This window comes from Strix aluco, chromosome 3 (genome assembly GCF_031877795.1).
Source record: "Strix aluco isolate bStrAlu1 chromosome 3, bStrAlu1.hap1, whole genome shotgun sequence".
NCBI lineage: Eukaryota > Metazoa > Chordata > Aves > Strigiformes > Strigidae > Strix > Strix aluco.
In genome coordinates this window covers 44933949-44955970 of record NC_133933.1, presented here as the reverse complement: position 1 = coordinate 44955970, position 22022 = coordinate 44933949, and the positions used below count along the sequence as shown (strand labels likewise).

The window sequence follows — 22022 nt, the reverse complement described above, 5'->3', positions numbered from 1 at the left end:
AGCAAGAATTAAAATGTTTCTGAATTTTTCCATTTGTGGAGGATTCTACTTCTTTTAAAAACACAAGTTGCATGAAGTTATTCTTTATAGACCAAGTAGATCAGGCTGGCTCAATTTACAGTTTTTCATTTTCACATTATCTTTTCCATCTAATATTATGAAGGCCATACACCATGGAAGCAATTTTTAGAACATCCACTGTGTCTGCAGATCCACATTTTTTGACATAACTCTTTTAATCCAGTGTCTCCAATAACATCTTGCACTGTTTATTCACATATTTGAGGATAAGCCTCCCAACTTGCTGTGAGAAGCTATGGCCACACATAGTATGCAAATAGTAATAAATGTTATAAAAGAGTTATTGCAATGTGTGTATCATGTGTGCCTAAGGATGGCACTTATTAAAACATAAAGAAGCCAGATAAGAAGCACTTTATGTGGGAAATGAAGTGTCTGGTAAGTAACATTAGGAATTTGTACTAGCAATACAAGTTTAATCAAAAAAGTCCAATGACACATGCCTCAAAGTTTCACCCTTCCTGAGAGGAAATAGCTAAATCAGCATGCTAGAAGACTGAAGACAAAAATCTGAAATTGCATAAAGTCATATTAAGGTTCTCTGAAGCAGATTTCATTATTATTTTTTCATATTAATATCACCTTTCAAAACCAGGACCCAGAATGTCTTTGAGCTCAAATTCACCTTGCAGCCAAATGAAAGCCCTCGTTCAGACAAACAAATCTAAGAAGGAGCCTTAGCAAAATGCTAACATGTAATATGACAGTATTTAAGCTTCCACCTATCAAAAGTGGATATGCTTCAGTTTGCTCTTGACCCCGTGTTCTGCAAAGTAGTGAGGACACATCTTCTAAATTCAAGAACTTCCAAGCAAGTCAGAGCCCTACCTCTGAAGCAAGAAGGCAGGTCTACAGAAATAACCTAGTCTTATCATTCTGGGAAGTATTTTCTCTTAATGCTTTGAATTTGGGCAAGTAGAATTTTACTTTCTGAAAGCTACTGGATAATTGTTAATGTTGATATTGACATGGAACAAACAGGTAATTGAAGTAATCTGTCCTCAAATATCATTGTTTATCGCAATGACCTGCAAACATCTAGGTTCCTACTCTGAAAGAGACAGACACCTACAAAGAATACTCTATAGGAGGCCATGATGAAGTCAAACACATCCCTAAAGATGCTATTTTGTTTTGCATTTCAACCAACCTGAGTTTATCAACCATCAAAAGGGAGGTTTCTGATTAGCTCCCCTCCTCTTCTCACATACCTGCTCCTTCTTCTACATCAAATTTGGCTCACCCTGCAATAACATGATTGCTAGATCAGCTCACCTATCTGAAAGAAAGTTACCATTTCAATTTGGGAAGAAAGGTAAATAAATTTTCTCTAAAAATAAGCAAGTTGATCAGCTTAGCTTCTGGCCACATAATCACTAGCAACAACACAAGGAAGATGGCAGACCCTGCAACTCAGGAAGCTGAGCATCATTTCTCAATATCAACCTGCCACTGGACCAGATGAGACATGAATAGAATTGCATCTAAAATTGCCAGTGTACCACCTATTTTGGAGAGTTGAAATGAAAAATATTATATTATCACTTGTCTAAAGTATTCATATGGTTCACAACTTGCCCATATGTATATTTTATCATCTTCCCTGGATATATCCTCACAACCCTTATAAAAAGCTGAGTAATGCTATTAGCCCATTATACATGCAGAAAAACAAGTTGCAGTGAGAGCATGATATCTAGCCCAGGGTCACATGTAAAACACAAAGCCTGTTTTCACTCTATCTTTAAAAGGAGTAGTAAGTCAAACACTGTCCTGAGATCTTATTCCCTGTCTATGCCCAAAACATTTATTTAGGTGAGGACAACTTTAGGGGACTCAACCTAGAAACTGAATATAAACTCATAATAAAGTGAAAACTCAACATTTCCTCTCCTCAGCTCATCTTCATCGCTCTTTCAAAGAGTAGCCATTTTCCTACAGCCAGGAAAACTTCAAGGAAGTTAAACTAAGCTAACGTCACAACAGAAGAAACTTCTGACAGATGAGGAAACGTAGTCAACATCTTGAGTCTCAAAGTATCACTACTACAAAAAATACTAGTCACAAATATGATCTCAATCTCTTAATCAGAGTAACAATCAGTCTAACTGCAGACAGCTTGTCTTGGGAGTCATTCTGTGAAGGTAATAGTCAGGTGTGCTAAAGAGAAGGTACAAGGGAGGAATTTACATTCACTTCTTTCTTAGGGTTGGAAATGGCAAATGCTTCCCACAGTCAAAATGAGGCCAAGCCCAGGAATCAGCTACTGAGATGACAAATGGTCAAACTTTTCATACTTCAAGAGGGAAGGCAGCAAGTGAGGAAGATGATGTGAACATAGCTTGGATTTGCCAAGAGCAAATTGTATTCAACTAACCTGAATGCCTTCTGTGTGAGATGACTGTGGACTCTGTGAGCTAGAGGAAAGCAGAACATATTGCATATCTTGACATTAGAAGGCTTCTGACAGTCTCCCATATAACCCTTACAGAGAATCTGGCAAGATGTGCACTGGATAACCATATAAAATGGGTTGGAAACTGGATGATCCATTGATCTAAAAGGCTTGTGGTCAGCATACAGAGTCTAACTGGTGGCCAGATACTACATGAGTATCTCAGGGATCACAACCAGGGTCAGTACTGTTTAATGTCTCATTAATGACCTAGACAATTGGACAGGGTGACTTGCAGCACCTTCATGGGCAACACAAGACTACTATTCAGACAGATATCAACAGTCTCAAGAAATGGGCTGACAGGAGCCCTCTGTGAAGGTCAAAGGCAAATGTAAAGTCCCACACTGGGATGGGGACCAATATAACCATTGAAGAATGAGCTTCCTTTTGAAAAAATAATCAAAATTAGTTGACAGCAAAAGCACATGGATTAATTAGTTGGCATTGATAAAGGGTTACACAGACAGTCATGCAAAAGATATTATGTTGTCTAGAAATTCAGAGCAACAAAAATCTCACAACTTTTCAGCTAAATCCTTAGCCAAAGAACATAGGGATTTCATTTTTCCTCTAAGAGTAAAAAAGGGTATGGTGGTGAAAAAACTTAAAAACAAAGATCCTTAAACCCACATCAAATCAAATCACCAAAAAAAAGGCAGCTCAGAAACAATTTTTCCAAGTGCTATATAACTTCTCCTGAGGTCTATGAGAACAAGGTATCTGTCATTGCCTCTGGAAGAGGAAAGAAAACAAACTAGTCCTATGATTGAGATCCCAAAAGATAAGACAGAATGAAAAGGTGAGTGTAAAATCAGCACCTCCACCCCCTCAAAACTGAATACAGAGGGAAAAAGTTGCTTCTAAAAGTATTAGAGAACTTTCTGCTGGCAGTTTGAGAAGTAACACCTTCTCCTCCCCTTGAAATTAGTCCCTATTGGGTTTTCAATTAGGATGTATACAGTGATGAATTCATGATTGAGAAATTGAAAGAAAGTCAAGTGCCCACCAGTCCAATGCTTTTTATCTGCAACTGGAAATTAGATTTACCTACCAAGGAAAACCTAGTGACAGTCATTTAAGAATTGAAAATGTTCCTACTGCTATACCTGGTTGTCATGGTTTGAGCCCAGAGGTAAAGTGAGCACCACAAAGCCTCTCACTCACTCCTTTACCCTCAGGGATGGGGAGGCAAAAACAAAACAAAAGGCTCAGAGATCAAGACAAGGACAGAGAGGGATGACTCACCCCTTACGGTCACCAGCAAAAGACAGACTTATTAGGGGAAGAAAAAGAACATCAATTTAATTCAAACACCACCACCACCACTAATTTATCAATCAGAGTAGGACTGTGAGAAATACAACGACATCTTAAAAAACACCTTCACCCCACCCCTCCCTTTTTTCCAGGCTCAGCTTTGCTCCCAATTTCTCTAATCCCTCTCCCAAAGCAGTGCAGTGAGAGCAGAGGATGGGGGTTGCAGTCAGTTTGTCACCCATTGTTTCCGCTGCTCCTTCCTCCTCGGGGGGGGGACTCCTCACACTCCTCCTCAGCTCCAGCATGGGGTTCCTCTCATGGAAGACAGTCCTCCATAAACTTCCTCTAACATGAGCCCTTCCTGCACGCTGCAGCTCTTCACGAACCACTCCAGTGTGGGTGTCTCTCACAGGCTGCAATCTCCCCAGCAAGACTGCTTCAGCACAGGCCTCCTTTGAAGTCCCAGCCTTCTTCGGGTACAGCCACCTGCTCCGGCACGGGGTCTTCCACAGGCTGCAGGTGGGTATCTGCTCTGTGGACCATCACGGGCTACAAAAGAACAGCCTGCCCTCTCTGCAGGGAAGTCTGCTCCAGCACACCTCCACCTCCCCCTTTCTTCCACTGACCTCGGTGTTTGCATAAGTATTTCCCTCACCACCCCTCTACTCCCAGGTTCCCCTTCTTAAATATGTTATTGCAGAGGTGCAGCCACCATTGCTAATTGGCCTGGCCTTGGCCAAAGGTGGGTCTGACGTGGAATTAGGGGAGCTTCAAGAAGATTCTCATAGGAACCACCTCTGTAGTCCCCTCCCCTGCTACCAAAACCCCGCCACACAAACCTGACACACTGGTCTTGAAGGCAACTCCTAAAACACTTGTCCCCATTGGACCTGATGATCTTATCTATACTCTTTATGTCTTCCTGTCCCACCACATAAAGGAAAAAATTATCTGAAATATCCACATCAACTTGTGTTTCCCATATCAAGTGAAAGCGTTCATGAAACACCATGGAAAGGAAAGAATTTCAACTCTCTGGAAGACAATGCTGTCACTCAAATGACAAATGGAGGCTAGTCATAGCATGCAATGGGTTATTCACATGGAAAAATTATGATTGAAGTGACTGTGGTGTTCTCCCTACATGCTTCAAGTAGTACAACAACCTTACAGATTATATTGTAGCCAATAACAAAGGAAAAACATTATTTAATTTCTGTAGTTTAGAATCCTCAGGAAGGTATTTCATTTCGAATACAGTTTTTCTTTGCAAAGCGGTATGAAAACTGCTTGACCTTTTACATAAATCAATGGCAATTTAACTGACATAAAGACTGCAGAAAGAAACTAAGAACACTGCATCTCAGGATAAGTATAGTTAAACAAATCAGGCGAGACCATTACATATGAAAATCAACATTTGAAAAAAAAAAACCCAACCATTTTTATTTCACCTCTGTTTTCAGGTGACATCCATACAGACATGTAGAATGAGATTTTTTGGGTTGAAAAAACCGCACCTCAGAAATATTTGTGCAAGTGTACATTTGCAAAGGCTTATATCAAAAGTGTTAGCATAGCCATCCAGAAATTACTTATGTACCTTCTCTGCAGATAGCAAACATTAAAAAAAGAGAAAAAGCAAGGTGAACACAGCATTATTTGTGTCCAACCATACACAGCAAATAAATAAAAAATTTAAACTAATAAAAACTACCAAAGAACTTGTCAGTTGTATTGGGACTTTGATAAAATTAACTCACAATTAGAATACCTCCAGCTTTTGGAAAGCAAGAGTGGCCCCTATTCAGTCTAAATACTTCATATTTCCCTTTTTGGTGGTCTGTGTGGGTCCATATTCCTTACTTAAAGCTATGTAACAGCAGCTAGTTAAATGAGCCAATGACACCACATGTCCCAGGCAGACATTGAAGTCTGTAGTTTAAATATACATTTATTACACTACCAAAAAAAAAAAACCCACCCACATTGCTGCATCAGCATTCATGTATGTTTTTAGAGCCCACTATTCCAATGAGTTGATCACAAAAGCTGCTTTTTTCAGTCTTCTCTTGCTACAACATTTGGCCAGTTTGTATGCGGACATTCACAACGGAGCTTCATTTCAGCCAGAGCCTTCAGGTGAAATCACTGAGTATACCAAACAGACAGACAAAACCAAGCAGCAACAAAAAAAACCCAAACAAAAATTCTCCACCTCTCTATTTCTAATTACTAGCACAAAAAATACTAAGTTAATACAGAACCCAGAACTCAAACCCACTGCATGGAAAAATCTAAAAAATAAATTTTGGCCCTGTAATTTTGTAGGGTGGATCTTTTCCTCCGATTTAGCTATCCAATCCAAAATCTTTCAAAGGCTGAGCTGAACAATCCTCATGTTTTCACCTCCAGAGCCCTAAAAGAGATTCTATCTTTATGTCATCATCCTACTACAGACCAGTTCTCTGCTCCTTTCAGGAATCTTCCAGCCTACAGTTTCCTTCAAGCTTCCCAGTTCCCCTCCTCCTCTGCTTCTCCCATGTCCATCCTAAAAGCTTCTCCAGGCCTCATGGCTCAGTTGCTCTCAAAAATCACTCATCCCCCACTTCCTGCAAAGCACAGCAGCCAAGAAAACATAAGACAACCATCTTCCTTTCTGCTGCCAAGCCTTTTTTTTTTTTTTAAACCAAAAAGGGAAAAAACAGCACAATGCATGATAAACATGAAATAAATACAACTAAACAAACCTATCAGTTACGGTATCAATCTCAACAGTTAAAAGCATACACATATATAGATATCTAACTAATTAAGTAGCACTAAAACAAGCTACTATAAATCCAATATAACTCACAGAAGAGAGGTCACTACCAGCAGTTACGTTGTTTTCAGAGTACATCACATGATGTCTCTAATTAGACATGCAATTATTATCTTGAATGGTATTTTGGGAAGCTGTTCCTGTCACGGTGGTAATAATCAAATGTCCATCAGTAGCCAGTTCCTTGTTGAGCTATTCTACTTGAGTCAGAACTTCCATGCTCAGAGCATCAAGAAATTAGCCAAGTATGCTATCGAAAATTAATGATGCCCAGAAATAAACTGAGAACATCTGATGCCAAACAGAATCATAAATTGAATAAACAAAGCAACAAGTATTTGCAAAGGTTCTTGTAAAAAAATGTTAATCTTCTAAATACTGGAGAAACAAGTATTTAAAAAAATATTTTAAAAAAAAAAAAATCACATATACCTGTTGGGGAGAGACTTTTATCAGAACAGAAATCATAGAAAGCAACAGCTCAAATACAGTCACCAGAGTAGTCCAAACAGGAAGGGATCTTACAGTCTTTCAAAAATACCACTCCCCCTTATTTAAGCAACGTACTGAAAAAACAAAACAACACAAACACAACATACAGTGGTAACCTTAGAGCTAAAACATACACAGATTTCAAATACTTCATGTATGTCTTATGTACCGTGGGCTGTAATTCAGAAAGCATTACTATACAGTGGTGCTCCTATAATAAACAAGTTTTTTTACATCTGCTGCAAATTTCCCCCTAGATCAGAGAAAATCCTATTTACCACCTGCACAAACTAACTTCAAAAGATACACACTCTCAGAGTTGTCTATTTCTGGCAAAAAAAACCCAAAAAACACGCAATCTCTTCGAAAACAGATTCCATAATGCTGAGAAACAGTTTTCGCATCCCTTGCAAGGCACAATGGTACACTGTTTCTGTATTACTCTGCACTGAAAACATCCAAGCCCTCCTTTAATTACAAAGAAAGAAGATTCTGAAAGACTATGTTGTTGGCTGACACAACAAAGCCACACTGGTGACAAAAAAGTTTTGTTGCTCTTAGTGGAATCATTGCCTTTTATATTACTAATCTATAGACTGCACTTGCAAGGCTGTTGCCCAACTCAAGCTGTCACACAACTCGGAAACCTTTAATTTTCATTGTAACTTCAGGGCTTTCAAAAGGACTTTTGAATACTCAGGACTTTAAATCACTTAAGAACTTCAGAAAGTGTTTTCTCACCAGTACAAAAATTATGTATAAACCTTGTAAGAGAACTCTAGTTTTGCAAATTTTACTCACCACATTTTCCCTGGGAGTTCCACACAAGGTGCCATGCAATACCAAAGCAGGGCAGTGGATTTATCAGAGAAGTTCAGGGGGACAGGGCAGCAGGGTGGGGAAAAGGGAATAAAGAAAAATAATTGAAAAATTAAGCATCATGAAAGAAGTGATGAGATGAAATTATAGAAAAAAGGGAAAAACAAAGGCCTTGATTTGGGTAGGTAAATCCAACCTTGGAGAAGTAAAAAGGGAAACAGTTGTGCAGTCCAGTAGTTTTAAAAAATTTGATATGAAGCATCGGTTATTTAAAGCCAAACAGAAGGTTTGGAACAGCAGCAGCACAGACAGACTAGGGGAACAAAGTGCAAACACTGAAGAAAAAATATTTTTTAAAAATTGAAATTTCCAGCAGTCTAAGGTTTCAGCTGTCATATGGTTGCAGAAACAAACTGATTTAGGCTCATGTGCATTAAGACCATATACCACACAGCCAGAGAATAAAGGCTGGCACGTTCCAGGAGTTTGATGCGACCAAGCCATGACAACAAAGCTCAGAGAGAACAATACTGCATAAAATGGGATAAAATAACACAGAAAGGGTTAGGTGCTATCTGCCTGCCGCACGGCCAATAGGGAATTGAAAGAAAAGTCTGCAGGGACAGCAGCTCACATTGACAAAGGAAATTGCTTTGTTCGAGGGTAACATTTTCCGAAACACTTAAATGACTTTGTTTCATGCTAGACCCAAAGGAATTGTTGTTGTTATTCAAACAATAAATCATGCTCACCGTAAGGGCCTGAAACAGCATTTGGTGTATTGATATCTTTTGATGCTCACGGCATCCCAAATAAGCACCAATCAGTCTTCAGCATCACAGATTTGGTATAAGTCACATTCTACAAACAAATCATTCCAAAAATTGTTTCAAACTGCAAATAATTTCAAAATTGTTGGGCTTACGTTCATCTGTGTTCTTTTTGTTTGCTTGTTTTAAGCTTTTTATTTTCAAGTTGTGTTTCCTTAGAATCATCCCCTCAGCTCCACAAACCAGGGTGGCTATGTAATTTTTTACTTATGTAACAGGACTTACTCAAAAGATGCATCTTCTCAGGGATCTAAAAATCACAGATCTAACAGAGGCAGCATTGAATACACTTCATTCCATATTGTTTTAAGCAGCACTTATGCATAGGACTGTATGCATGACTCCAAAATACTTTTTATGTAGCAAATTGTGAAAGTTGACTCTTCACGAAACATACTGGTTTTCTATGAAAAGATACATAGAGAAATAGCACAGTTTAGCAAACACTCCAAATTGTGACTGAAGCCGTGTCTAAATGATGTGAAGGACAGGCTCACTATCCTACCAGAACTTAGCATTATGAATCCTGTTGAAAACTTAGGGAAACTACTTTTCCATGAGGCATCAAAGACCACAAAGATCAGGAGATAGCATACCTTCAGTATTAGAGTGTACAGGACTAAACACACTGCTGCAGGCTGTAAGACAACTTTTTAATAAGCAGGAACAAGTTATCAAATGTACTGACTTAAGGGAAGAAAGGAAAAAGTGTGATTGCTACCTCAGTCAACCCATTGGCTTGAAAACTTTGAACTACTTTATTCCAGAAGGTCACAGTGAACAGGCAGCACAGGGTTACAAAGGCCTATCAACTTCTGTTTATAAAGACAGAAAATCCCCACCCATCATATTGTGTAGACTCTTAGAGCTGTTCAGGTCCTAGAGCAAACTGACAGAGCTTTAGCCCTAACTTACTTCATTCCACTCATCTCCCCAACCTAATTTATGCTGGCTATTTTATCACTGCCCATGAAGAGGCTAAACAGGTCAACTTCTGTCAGCAGCTGCCAGAAAGCCAGAAATTCTGGTTTAGAATTCTATGTTCTCTAATCATTTGGGTTTTTTCTTAGTGTTCTAGGAACGCAAGTCTTTCCAGGTGCTCATGGGTCATCCCCAATGAACAACTACAGGGAAATAGCAGAACTTGACAAGAATCTCCATCTTCATTGTAGCCATGAGTCACATTCATGCACATTCTTCTATTTGCTCACCTAATTAATTTCCATAAAAGGCAAGAGATTTTTTTCCCAATTATTATCATTAAAGCAGGTGCACATTTCCACTTAAATGAGCACAAAGCATGAAAATAGACGATGCCTGCTATCATTAAACTGAGATGATATTCCAGTTTAGGTTTGATTTGTTTTTTAGCATGATGGGCATTTTTTTTCACCTACTTTCTAATGAGGAACAGAAATATTCCAGTTGGGAGCAAAGAAATAATTTCACAAGCATCTTTGTTTTTCTGAGTTTTCTTTAGATATCCATTGTCTTGGCAGATAACTTAAGTTTCAAATGCACCTGTCTTTCTTCTTTTCTTCTGTATTCTCCATTCCAAAACAACTTAAGATGGACTTAAATGGTGGGCAACTGGATCTATATCATTTTTTGCATGCTCACATAGACCTCACAGTTTCTTACATCCCACATGTTATATTAGGATGCCTTCTCTCCTTTCCATAGCCTGTCAAGGATTTTCCCCTATGCTAACTGCAAAGTGTTCTCAAATAACGTATCCAGCAACTAACCTGATGATCCAGAGACTTAAAGCTCAAGAAAAGGTGAGGCCTGAAACATGTATTTCCCCCAACTGCTTAGCATAATATATTGAACATGCTTTTTTGCCCCCAACCCACAACAGCTGAGTTGATCTGCAGTCTTCTCTCAAGGAGCTCATATATAACTTAAATCTGTAGTAGTGAAGTCAATGGAGACTTTACCATGGCTTTGGAACAAGATTAAACAAAAGTGCGCAAACTACACTGAGGAAATAAGGTTCAAATCACTGTCACCTTTAGCACCATTCCCGTAAATAGGTAGCTTCTGTTGAGGTAATGCCTGAAGTTTTCTCAGCACACATAATGCATATTCCCTTATCAAAAAACTCCTGCCTAGAAAGGATCAGTCATGGAACTTAATGGACAGCAGCACAATTTCTGTAGCACGAAAACCACTAGTGAGACATGCCATGTTTACTGCGGCTTGAAGTGCTGACGACATTACTAACTTTCACTCTTTCACGTTTCAAAACAAATACACATCTGCTCATTATGATAGGCTCTTTACAGCATATGCTAGCTTTTAGAGATCAAGTTAGATTACAACCCCAAGTAAATATGATTTTATTGCAATAAAAACAGGATTATGAAAGTTAAACTGGTCACAGTTGCTATCTCAGCACTGCTCCACATTTGGTTCTGCTCCAAACAGCTTAGAATACATTGGGGAAATCCATCCTGTTTAATGTATCAGAATGATAGGAATTACCTCAATCACTATTTGGTTTATTAGTAGCAATTCTCAAATACTTCAGCTTTTTTATTTCACTGAACATTTCCTTACAACTGTAAAGAGTGAAATACAAATAGCAACAAAAATTAGAATAGAATGACTAGCATTTATGAGCTGCAATGACTATATAAATCATAAAACATGCTGCTGATTATGTTGGCATCATGTAGTCAGAAATGGAACTTACCAAGATTTTTTGAATTCTCAGTTTTAATAAAAAAAATAATAAAATGCACAACTGTATCCACCTACAGATACTGCACATAAAGAAGATGGTTTAAAGGTTTTGCAAAAGTGGAAAAAATAGGTAAATTTTTGTGTCTTAAGAGAGCAAGCCAATGAAGTATTGCTAACAATACCACTCTGATATTTCTCTGTCCAGGGCTAGATATTATCTACACAGTCAAATTACACAATGCATTGATCAAACCAAAAGAAGCCAAATCCCTATAAAAATACTCAAATACTATGTTACATTTGGAAAGCCCTTATAAAACTGTAAGAATTCCGAGGAGTAAGCCTTTAAAAAAAAAAAGAAACTTTAAAAAAAAAAAATCAGACTAAGTTTTGATGGATAAGCATCCAAAAAAAAACCTAGGAATAAGTTTGTGATCTAATAAAAATTAATTTCTGATTAAATTCATTTACTTCTTTGGCACCAATGTGTCATTCGTCCCCTCTCTACCTCCTCCTGAACTTCTGAGTTTCTGCTAACTCCCCGTCCATACTTCTTCACTTTTAGCTGAGTGGCTCTTCTGCCCACTAAGGCACAGTAGATAGTCAGACAATCACAAGAAGCCCAGTATTTAAGTCACTTTGAGGGAACAGGAGGTTAACTGGCTTCCTTTATAACACTAAAGACCCGTGAATCTGGGAATGCCTCAGTTGTCAATAAATGGCTCAACTGCATCCCCACCAGATAAGACAACACTAGAGGAGTGTAACTGCACTGGAAAATTAATGTTAGACTTTTTCTCTCTAACAGCTGGCATCTAGTAATGCAAAAACTCAAAAAAAAAAATCATCCAAATATCATTTTAAGAAAGCTTCTTTCAGATTCTGAAATATGACAGAGGGAATACTCAGTTTAAAAGGATACATGGACCTTCCAAGACATTAGCAGTGTACCTGTTTTATTTTTTCTCTCAGTAATGAAACTACATAAAAGGCCTGGGAATCAGACCTTAAATAATGTTACAAAAAGAGCAAGGCAAGAGGTGGGCAGTCATAAGCACGTTCCCTAGGAAAAGGCTCCATCAGGGGAGACAGATCTAGGGAGTCTATTGCCAGCACAGGACTTTCTTTTTTATGAATGATTACGAGTATATGGCTTCCCATCTTGAAAGACAAAGAAGTGGCATTTATTAATCATTGGCATGAGTTGGTCTGTTGTTTCCATCTTTGGATAGTCTGGTAAAGAGATTTTCACTGCAGTATTTTAGCATTCCTTGTTCTGGAATGGAAGAAGGCCTAAACTAAACATACATTCACCCACAGAGACTAGTTTCTTTGGGCATCCTCTGCAGACAGTGATGTGATTGCATTTGTGAGGAGATACTCATTACAGATAATTTTCCTAGTGTGTTACATACTCCTGCTACCTTTAAAAGTGTTAATGGTCTGCTACAAGACCAAACCACTGAAGACCGAAAAGTATTCATTTGTGTAACAGACAAGGAGATTAAGTTTCCGAAGCTGCTACTTCAAAATCCTTAAACAAGGATGGTCAACACTGACCAAAAAAAAAGGGATGGCATAGCAAAAAACTAATTTGGATTTTCCTTAATGCTGGTATCATTAGGAAAGGCATAGCCATGAAAACCACTTTTCCCATATCTTCACTGAAGTTAGCATCTGGAACAAACATAGCCTAAGATTTAGGTCTTTTCTTCAGAAACCAGAAAACTTCATTTCTAAAAAGTCTTGAATGGGTTGAATTACATTTATAAATGCATATATAAATCAATTTTAAGAGCAACTTTGAAACTTCAAGTTGTTTTCTTTTCTTGTGCAAAATGAAGCCAGACACTATAAATTAAGTCTGTCACAGTGACTATGCCTCTCAAATGTTTTAATTTGAGCTTTAGAGATTTGGACTTTCAAAGTAACTGATGCTGAAATCATCACTACTTATGCATTAGGTTAATGCAATGTTGAAAGTTTTTCTCATATGTCAGAGAAATAAGAATAGCTTCTAAGGCTAGTGTATTGGGTTTACATGGCTAGGTTTTGGTAGAGGGGAGTGCTGCAGAGGTGGCTTCTGTGAGACCAGGGTCTGGCTCCATGTTGGACACAGCCAGTTCCAGCTGGCTCCACAACAGACCCACCATTTGCCAAAGCTGGGCCCATCAACAATGCTGGTGGTGCCTCTGTCAATAATGTATGTAAGAAAGGGTAAAAAACACTGTGCGGCAGCTACGTGAAAGGAGCAAGAAAAACGTGAGATAAACAGCCCTGCAGATACCAAGGTCAGTGAAGGAGAGGGGGAAGGAGGTGTTCCAGGGGTCAGAGTCCCCTGCCACCCATGAAGACCATGATGAAGTAGGTTATCTCCCTGCAGCCAACGGAGGACCGCCCCAGAGCAAATACCCACACTGCAGCCCATGGAAGACCCCACGCTGGAGCACATGGATGTGCCCTGAAGGAGGCTACGGTCTGTGAAAAGCCCACACAGGAGCAGGCTATGGCAGGAGCTGTGCCCTGTAGAAAGGAGCCCATGCAGGAGCAGGTTTTCTGGCAGGAACTGCAGCCTGTGGGGGACCCAAACTGGAGCAGTTCGTTCCTGAAGGACTGCACCCCACAGAACAGTTTCTGAAGAGCTGCAGCCTGTGGCAAAGATCCACACTGGAACAGTTTGACAAGGACTGTATCCCATGGGAGGGACCCCACACCACAGCACGGGAAGGAGCAGAAGAGACAAAGTGTAATAAGCTGACTGTAACCCCCATTCCCCATTATCCTGTGCCACTCGGGGGATTGGGGGGAAGGAGGTACAAGAGTCAGGAACGATAGACTGGAGTTGTGCCTAGAAAGAAGCGGGGAGGGGGGAAGGTGGTTTTAGTCTTGTGCTTGTTTCTCACTATCCTACCCTATTTTTAATTGGCAATAGAAGAAATTAATTTTTCCCAAATTGAGTCTGTTTTGCCTGTGATGGTAATTGGTGAGCAATCTCCCTGCTGTTATCTCAAACTACAACATGTTTTATCTCATTTTCTCCCCCTGTCCTGTTGAGTAGGGTGAGAGTGGCTTGGTGGGCAGCTGCAGACAACCAAGGTTAACCTACCACAACTAGCAAGAGAAAAATGAAAAATTATATATCATATTTTCACTGTTTTGCAATACAAAATTACTTTTATGCATGGTAACTACTCGAATAAGTTATTTTTTCCCCTCCAAATGTCAAATTCCCCATACTATTTTTGAAAGAAACCATTTTACATTTTCTGCCCTAAAGTGCTATGCAGTATTTCCCCAACAGTGTTCAATTATTTTGGTCCCCTTTTTACATTTCTCTGAACATTTATTTTCTCTAATTATGTTTGTCTACAAAACATTACTAGAAAAAGACATCTTCAAGGAAAGCAGCATTTCAACAGAAGAATTCCTCCACACACAGTCTGTCATCAGTGAAGCAAACTGCATGGTACTACTTCAGCAAGAATACCAATGCATGCCAGTACCACTGTTGCAGGCAGGCAATTCCAAATGTCAGTCTTCTTCTGAGAAAAAGCCAAAGTTCCTCTACTTAATGGAGTTTGTTCCCTTGATTTTAATGATGAAATCTAAATATAGATATCTATCTCCAGGACGAGATAGACATTTGGAATTATAATCTGCAACTATGCCATCAAAAAGCTCCAAATGCTGGAAACCAACTCTTTAGAACCCTCTGAATTGTCACCACTATGTACCTTCATACATGGTGCACTCTTCTTGGTATCTGACATTATTCCAGATGACAAATTATTTATACCTGCTTAATGCAAAATATCCCAAAAACTCTTTTAACTCAAAAAAAAAAAAAAAGACATTATTTGCATTTACCACAAGACAGGGGCTGCTTTGGGAACATGTGTAATGATTTTTTTAGTTTTGATTTAGATCCTTTTATTATTCTCCCATAAGTTAAAATTGTTGGCTCTGTCCAGCAACTGATTTGGCTTGACTGAGTTCTACTGTTACTTGCTTTACATCAAGCTATGTCCACCTTTGTTGTTTATGTGTTATAGCTATGCACGTGGTATCCTCTGCCATCCGTAGGGTGTCAAATTCCAAAGTCTATAAATCTGTCCTCTCACTTTTAACACTTGTTCTAATTTACATGCAAGAGCAGAAATGCAATTTTAAACTGTCCAGCAACGGTTTTGCTAAGAATTTCCAGTATAGTAAGAAAAGAAAAAGGAAAAAAAAAAAAGAAAAATGAGGGGGAAAAAAAAAAAAAGTTGTCCAAGAGAACTACTAGTTTTTGAAAAATAAAGATCAACTGACAGAATCGGATTTGAGATTTCAACTTTTATAAAGATGTTATGACAGGCGAATTATATTTTATTTCTGGTTTGGTCATGAGGCTCTGAGAAGTACCACAGCCATGCCTGTCGGACAGCGTTGTAAATTGTCTTAGGCTTAACATCTGCATGTTAGACATCTGCCTCTGTTGCCACGTGACACTGCCCTCCCTCTACCTCACAGCCTCTTTTCTCTCTGGGTAACAGTGCCGCCAAAGGGATAGTGGTACGCTGACCAGTGTTATCATCAACTGGTCAAGTCAATTCTTACAACAGCAAGAGTACTTAGAACCTGAAAATCCCAATGTTGCCTTTGCTACTGATCAGAACTTAAGTAAAAACAAGAGATGATGCAAGAATTATCAATAACCTCTCCTAATTATGATAATACTAAAGGTAACAGACCAAGGATCCCCAGGAAATAAAACTGTTCTGATAGCAGGTCTCCCAAAAAGTTATAGTCTTGAAGCAGTTCTTAAAAGACAATTTTTAAAATGTTTTAACATAACTAAGTAAATAATTAAATTTAAGTTATAAGAAAAAGACTACCACTACATCTTTGAGAAGGAATAACTGTATTTGTCATAATAAAGAACATATGTTTGAAGCGTATCTGTTGTAGCTTAAAAAGAAATCTGTTCTGCTTTTAAGTTTTGATTATTTAAAATAAAGTTCTCTCAAATTTTTTGCTGAGGTACTAGCAAAGTAGCTATACAGTACTTGTCATTACTGAAGGATATACAGACATGCTGGAGAGCTGCTGTAAATTAAACCAGACATAGGTAACTCCCACCAGCTAAAGGTTATCAGGTTAACTACTCTTTCTCCCCATCCCTATGTCCTCCTCCTTTTTCTCTTAACCAATTCACATTTCATTAAAAAAGGCAACACCAAAGACAAGCAAACAAAAAACCACTGTGCAAAGGAGACTTTAAAAATATTTCACACAATGGTTTTCACTCCAACACTTCCAGTACCAGGCAAACAACTTCACAAAAAAGGCACGAGGAACCAGCTGAAGCAGATACATAGAATTTGAACAATCTCAACTCTGCAGGAATTCCAGCCAAGGGTTTGCAACATCACTGTGGTCACATCTGCAGTGTCAAGAGTTCCTCACACCTCTAGTAATTTCCTCCATTAGAAGTATGCCTCTTTGACACATTAGCTACAGCACACAGTACACTGAGGCCTCACTTAAGCAAAAACTCCTCACTGGCCTATCTCTAAACATGTTCCAACAGATCCATTTAATCTTAAATACAGCGTCGGAGTTCACAAAAGAAAATGGGTGAGTTGTGTTCAAATCTTATATGGTACAAATTGGTTACTGCCACTTGAAAAAAAGATAACACACACAAACAATTAGCCAATGAGAAGACACACTATATTAAGATCGATTTGAAGAACAATCAATTAGCAAGACGCCAGCAATGCGTTCCAGATTTTGACTTCCTCTATGGTCAGTCAATAATTAAGTATTGAACAATTTTAAAGAAAATGTATCATATTTGTGCATCTGAACTTCTGTGCTTTTAGAAGAGATATGGCAACAGTTCAGTTTTGAACCTCTTTACCACACTCTTCAAATTGAGATGTTTAAAAAAAAAAAAAAACCACAAACCAAAAAACATAACACTAACACCCACAACTTTGGTATAGTTTTGAAATCTGGAAACAAACTATTTGTAAATTTGAGATTTTTTTATATAAACAATTTGATAAAAATTGGTTTCGGAAGATGTTTCTTAGTCCCTCAAACTATATATGGATTAATTGGAAGTGTCGCACATGAATAAGTCATGCTACTCACTTTAATGAAAGTCAATACAATATATCTACTGTGGTCTACAAGGATTTACTGGAAGTAGTGTACAAAATATACTGGCGCAATTTTATCCTTATTACAACCACACTGAAATCAGTTTAAGAAATAATTTCAATTAAGCAAAACCCACCCCCCTCCACAAGGCCTAAAGAGTACATATGAAACTTCAAAAGCTGTTCATGCGTATCTTGACTTACACTTACTATACACCCTTCTTCTGCCTATATCTGTCATTACGACATACTTTCAAAATCAGTGCCTCAACGAATGCTCACTCCTTGTATTTTCATTTTCTTTGTAGGTATCAAGGAACACAATTATCTCAGAGGGAGCTGCAGTGAAGTGTTATTCATGTCCCCTGTCCACCTCGTGAAGTTTGTATACCTTCATTATCCAATATTGGCCATAAACTATCAGATGTCAATGACTATACCATTCAAAATGATGCATCTCAAATTGTTTTGTCTTTTGGAGTGGAAGAGTGGAGCGTAGGAAATAACTTCTTTGGCAAGAAAACACTCAAAACCCTCAAAGATTTATCTGAAAATAGAAAATAACAACCTTGCTTCAAAACTGTATAAGCAAAACACAATCTAGACATTAATACATATTTTATTTACATTCATTAAAGTGAGCTATGCAATAGCCCGTCTGTTACAACACTCATGAGTAATGCAGTTACCTTAAATCATATAAACAAAGTATTTTCACATATATACCGTTGGCGTATCTAATGTACTGAACAGTATTCAGAATAAATGTCAATGAAACAAACACTTCATGGCAAGCAAGAAACATCAGTGTTCCTATTTTTTTCTTTACATTGTTCAAATAGGCTCCAGGAATAAAAATAACAGGATCATATGAGAGGGAAACCCCCAGAAGAACATGCATTCATACCAAACTGATTACTGAAAAAGCTCTTCACACCAATGCTGCAGGGTTACTGAAGATTACTATTGTGACAAAAAAACTGACTTCATACAAAAAAACCACCAAACAGACAACAAAAACCCACACAAAATAAAGGTTTTGTACTTGTAATCTTCAAACAAGTTAATGCCTATTTTCCTTGTCCATGCTAATATTGTGGTATGATTTAAAACACAGATATCTGAACATGCTAATATTCAGCTACAAGAACAGTAGTTAGCTATCAAACTGTTGACAGGTTATCCCCCCCAATTAATAATCATTCATATGATGACACATACCAACATGTAAGCACATGTAGCAAAAACCTGTCACAAAAGCCAGAGCTCAGATTTCTGTGCTTTCTATGTTTTAACTGTACTGAGAGAAGGCATTGACCTTCTTGATTCACAATGGGAGAATACTCTGCTTACAAGCTTACTACTGTGAAGCCTTGTTGTTAGTGTGAAGAATCACAAAAACATGTGTAAGAAGGCAGACAGGATTCAACACCTTTCTCCACATTTGAAATGTGATCTCTCCAATAGGTCATCAGTTCTTGTTGTTTCCCCAGAAGTGTAAACAACTCAAGTTTAAGATTTCACTAACAGGGATAAAATACTCTGCAGGTTTGTGTGAAGGGAGAGTAATACTCCATGAACTAGTTGACAGAGGAGCTTTTTTCAGGTTTCATCTTTAAAGGACTCTACTGTGCCATCTAGGATTTTCAAGTAATAAAGGCAATTTATCCTTGTAATGAGACCATTTCTATCCAAAGAGACCTCAGGTGGCTGTACCACAAGAAATATTTTTCTGTGTATCCTGAAGTCAATGTGACTGTGATTGCAAATTACTCACTAACATAAAGAATGGCAGACTGTTGCATTATGCAAACCTATACCACATTCTTTTGCATCCCTGTAAATGCAGCTACTTTCCTGTTTTGATTGTACTGTACACTGTAGCAATGGGTTTCAGCTATTCAGAAAACTCTTACACAGTATACAGGTCATCTCAACCCATTTCCTTGCTGTTAGAAGTAACATGAAAAATGCTTTCAAACATCATCTGAGACAGGTATGCTTAGAAGTACCTTAAATTCTCATAAAATATTCACTAGAGCTATCCACAGTATCAGTTCTATTGTAGTCCCAAACACAGTTAAGTCATGTACTACTGCTGCAGGAATAGACATCTTGAAGGAAATCTCCTCTTTCCCACATAGGTTGAGTATTTTCAAAGTCCCATGCATGAAGAAGAAGAAAAATAAGGGGGGGGGGGGGGGGGGGGGGAAATCACAGCTAGAATTAAAAAAAGCTATTTTCTTTTAGCAATTCTAGAACTACATTATAATCACCGTGAGATAAATGCTCTAACCTCCATCTGCACCATCCCAATCTTTCTCCTCCCACATCAGCACTGAATTTGCGGGAATAGAAGACTGAATAAGCCGAGAACATTAAAAAATATTTCCAGTTAGGAATAGACTTGCATGTGGTTTGGGAACAGTACTGACATCCTATTTACCTCAGATTTGACCAGTCCGGGACCTCTAAGTTTCTCCTTTCTCTACCATTTGGGAAATGCCCTGCCCAATTACTGGAGCAACACTTTTCTTCTGGAGTCCAGGCTGGTAGAGAGCTAGCCTAACAGAACACCTAGCCAGAGGTGTGGAAAGAAAAAACAAGGGGGGGAAATAGAAGCTGGCTTACGTGCTCCAGTTTGTCTTTCCTCCTCAGCCAGACACTGGCACTGTAGTCCTGCTGCTTGACAGTGCTGTAGAAGTTCGCACCTACTCTGGTGAGGCTTGGGGAAGGCTCCCTGGGTCTGCTCTTCAGCCTCATCTGCTCGAAGCCCTCATGGGGGGATGAGGAGAGCCAGTCATGCCTGACTTCCATCTTGACATGACAAGGCAAAGTCCAAGGAAAAAAACCAGAAGAAAACAAGAAATTAGAAGGCACTAGACGAAGAGGGTCCAAAAAAGAACAGGATGGGGGAAGAAGAAAGAGAATGAGAGCAAAAACGCCCCCAAAACCGGAACATGGGGAGAAAAAGGGGAGAAAAGGAGCAGTGAGCAGGTGGGAGGAGTGGAGGGAGAAAGAAAGGCTGCAGGTGCGAGCGAGGAGCGGGCCAGAGCGCTGCCGGGGCACTGGGGCGGGAAGGCAAGGCGCTCCGAGACGCCGCTGCCTGCAGCCCCGGCCGCCAGCGAGCCGCAGCCCGGGACCGGCGCAGCGGGCAGCGGCCGCTCCCGGCTCTGCCCGGGACGGCGGCGCGGGGCGCGCGCAGGCGGCGGCGGGGCGCGCGCGGGCGGGGCCGCCGCCTCCCGCCCGCCCGGCTGCAGGTTGGCGCAGTGGAGGGGCCGCCGCCCCCCGGGGGTGGGGGGAAGCCGGCTCCTCCCCCGCCTCGGCAGCGCGGAGGAGCCCCGCTGTCGCCCCTAGGAAAGCGGCGGCGGCGACCACCGCCTCCTCCGCCCTCCCCGGCTCCTGGGGGGCAGGGGGCTCCCCGCGCCCCCGGGGAAGTTCACTCGCCCCCTCTTCCCCCCACCGCGGCGGGCACCATCCGCACCCCCGGACCGCGCCGCGGGATTTCCACTCCCTCGCTGGAAGCCTTTGTCCGACCTCCCCACGCCGGGGGCTCCCGGGGCGCCACCGCCCCCTTGCCCCGCCCCGCTCCGGGCGGGCTGCGCCCCTCGCCGCCGCCGTGCGCGGGAGGTGTGGGGTTGCGGCCGCCGGGGCCGCCGCGCCGCCTCCCTCCCCGGGCAGCGGCTCCCGGTGCTCTGAAGCGTAACCTGGCCGAGGGGCCGGTCCCCTCCCTGTGCAGCCAGGAGCGCACCGCGCCCGGCCAGGGGGCGAAAGCCGCGGCCCGACGCGCTGGAGCCGGGCCCAGGGCGGGCGGGATCCCCGGGCCCGGCGCCGGGTCCAGGTCCCGCCTGGAAGCCCTCACCCCCCGCAGCGGCTCGGCCACCGCCAGACCTCGGAAATCAAATCGCTTCTGTGGTCCCGGCTGGACAATATCGCTAGAATGCCCGCAGCCGTAGGTACATGACACCCTAGTATTTGTCTTATAAGAGACGTTTTGGGGTGGTTTCTATCGTCCGCTGCCCTCTCTTTTAGCAGAAGTTGGTATGTGTTGCTATTTAGCTCAAACTTGTTTCAGCAGAAAAAAGGACTTTCCTTTTTCACACTATGAAAGAGCCACCTCGCTAATTGCCCACACACTCTGCAAAGCTATATTAGGCACAGACAAGAAAACTTTCTCACATAGCACCAAGAAATAATTATTGGAGCTCAGAACATCATTCCAGTTTCTGGTGAATATTTGCTGGCAGACAATTTGTAGTTTGCTAGTGAACTAAACTGATGTAGCTATTCACATAAAGGGACATTGAACTAAAAGTCTACACTTGAATCCAGTTAACAGAAAATACCCTTTGAACGGTAAAACACTTGATTCAGACTAGTTGGCGAGAACATTGGAGAAGAGCTCTCTGCTAACCACTTGATCT

The 22022-nt window shown here is 40.4% G+C and overlaps 1 protein-coding gene across 1 annotated transcript in view; it reads right to left on the bottom strand.

Annotated features, from left to right (window-relative positions):
- Positions 1-20785, bottom strand: part of PLD5 (phospholipase D family member 5) — a 187067-nt gene extending 166282 nt beyond the window's left edge. Inside the window, exon 1 of the mRNA XM_074818374.1 lies at positions 20230-20785. Coding sequence (XP_074674475.1) covers positions 20230-20415 — 186 coding nt within the window. The 5' untranslated portion in view covers positions 20416-20785. The remainder of the gene's footprint in view (positions 1-20229) is intronic.
- Between the last annotated feature and the right edge of the window lie 1237 nt (positions 20786-22022).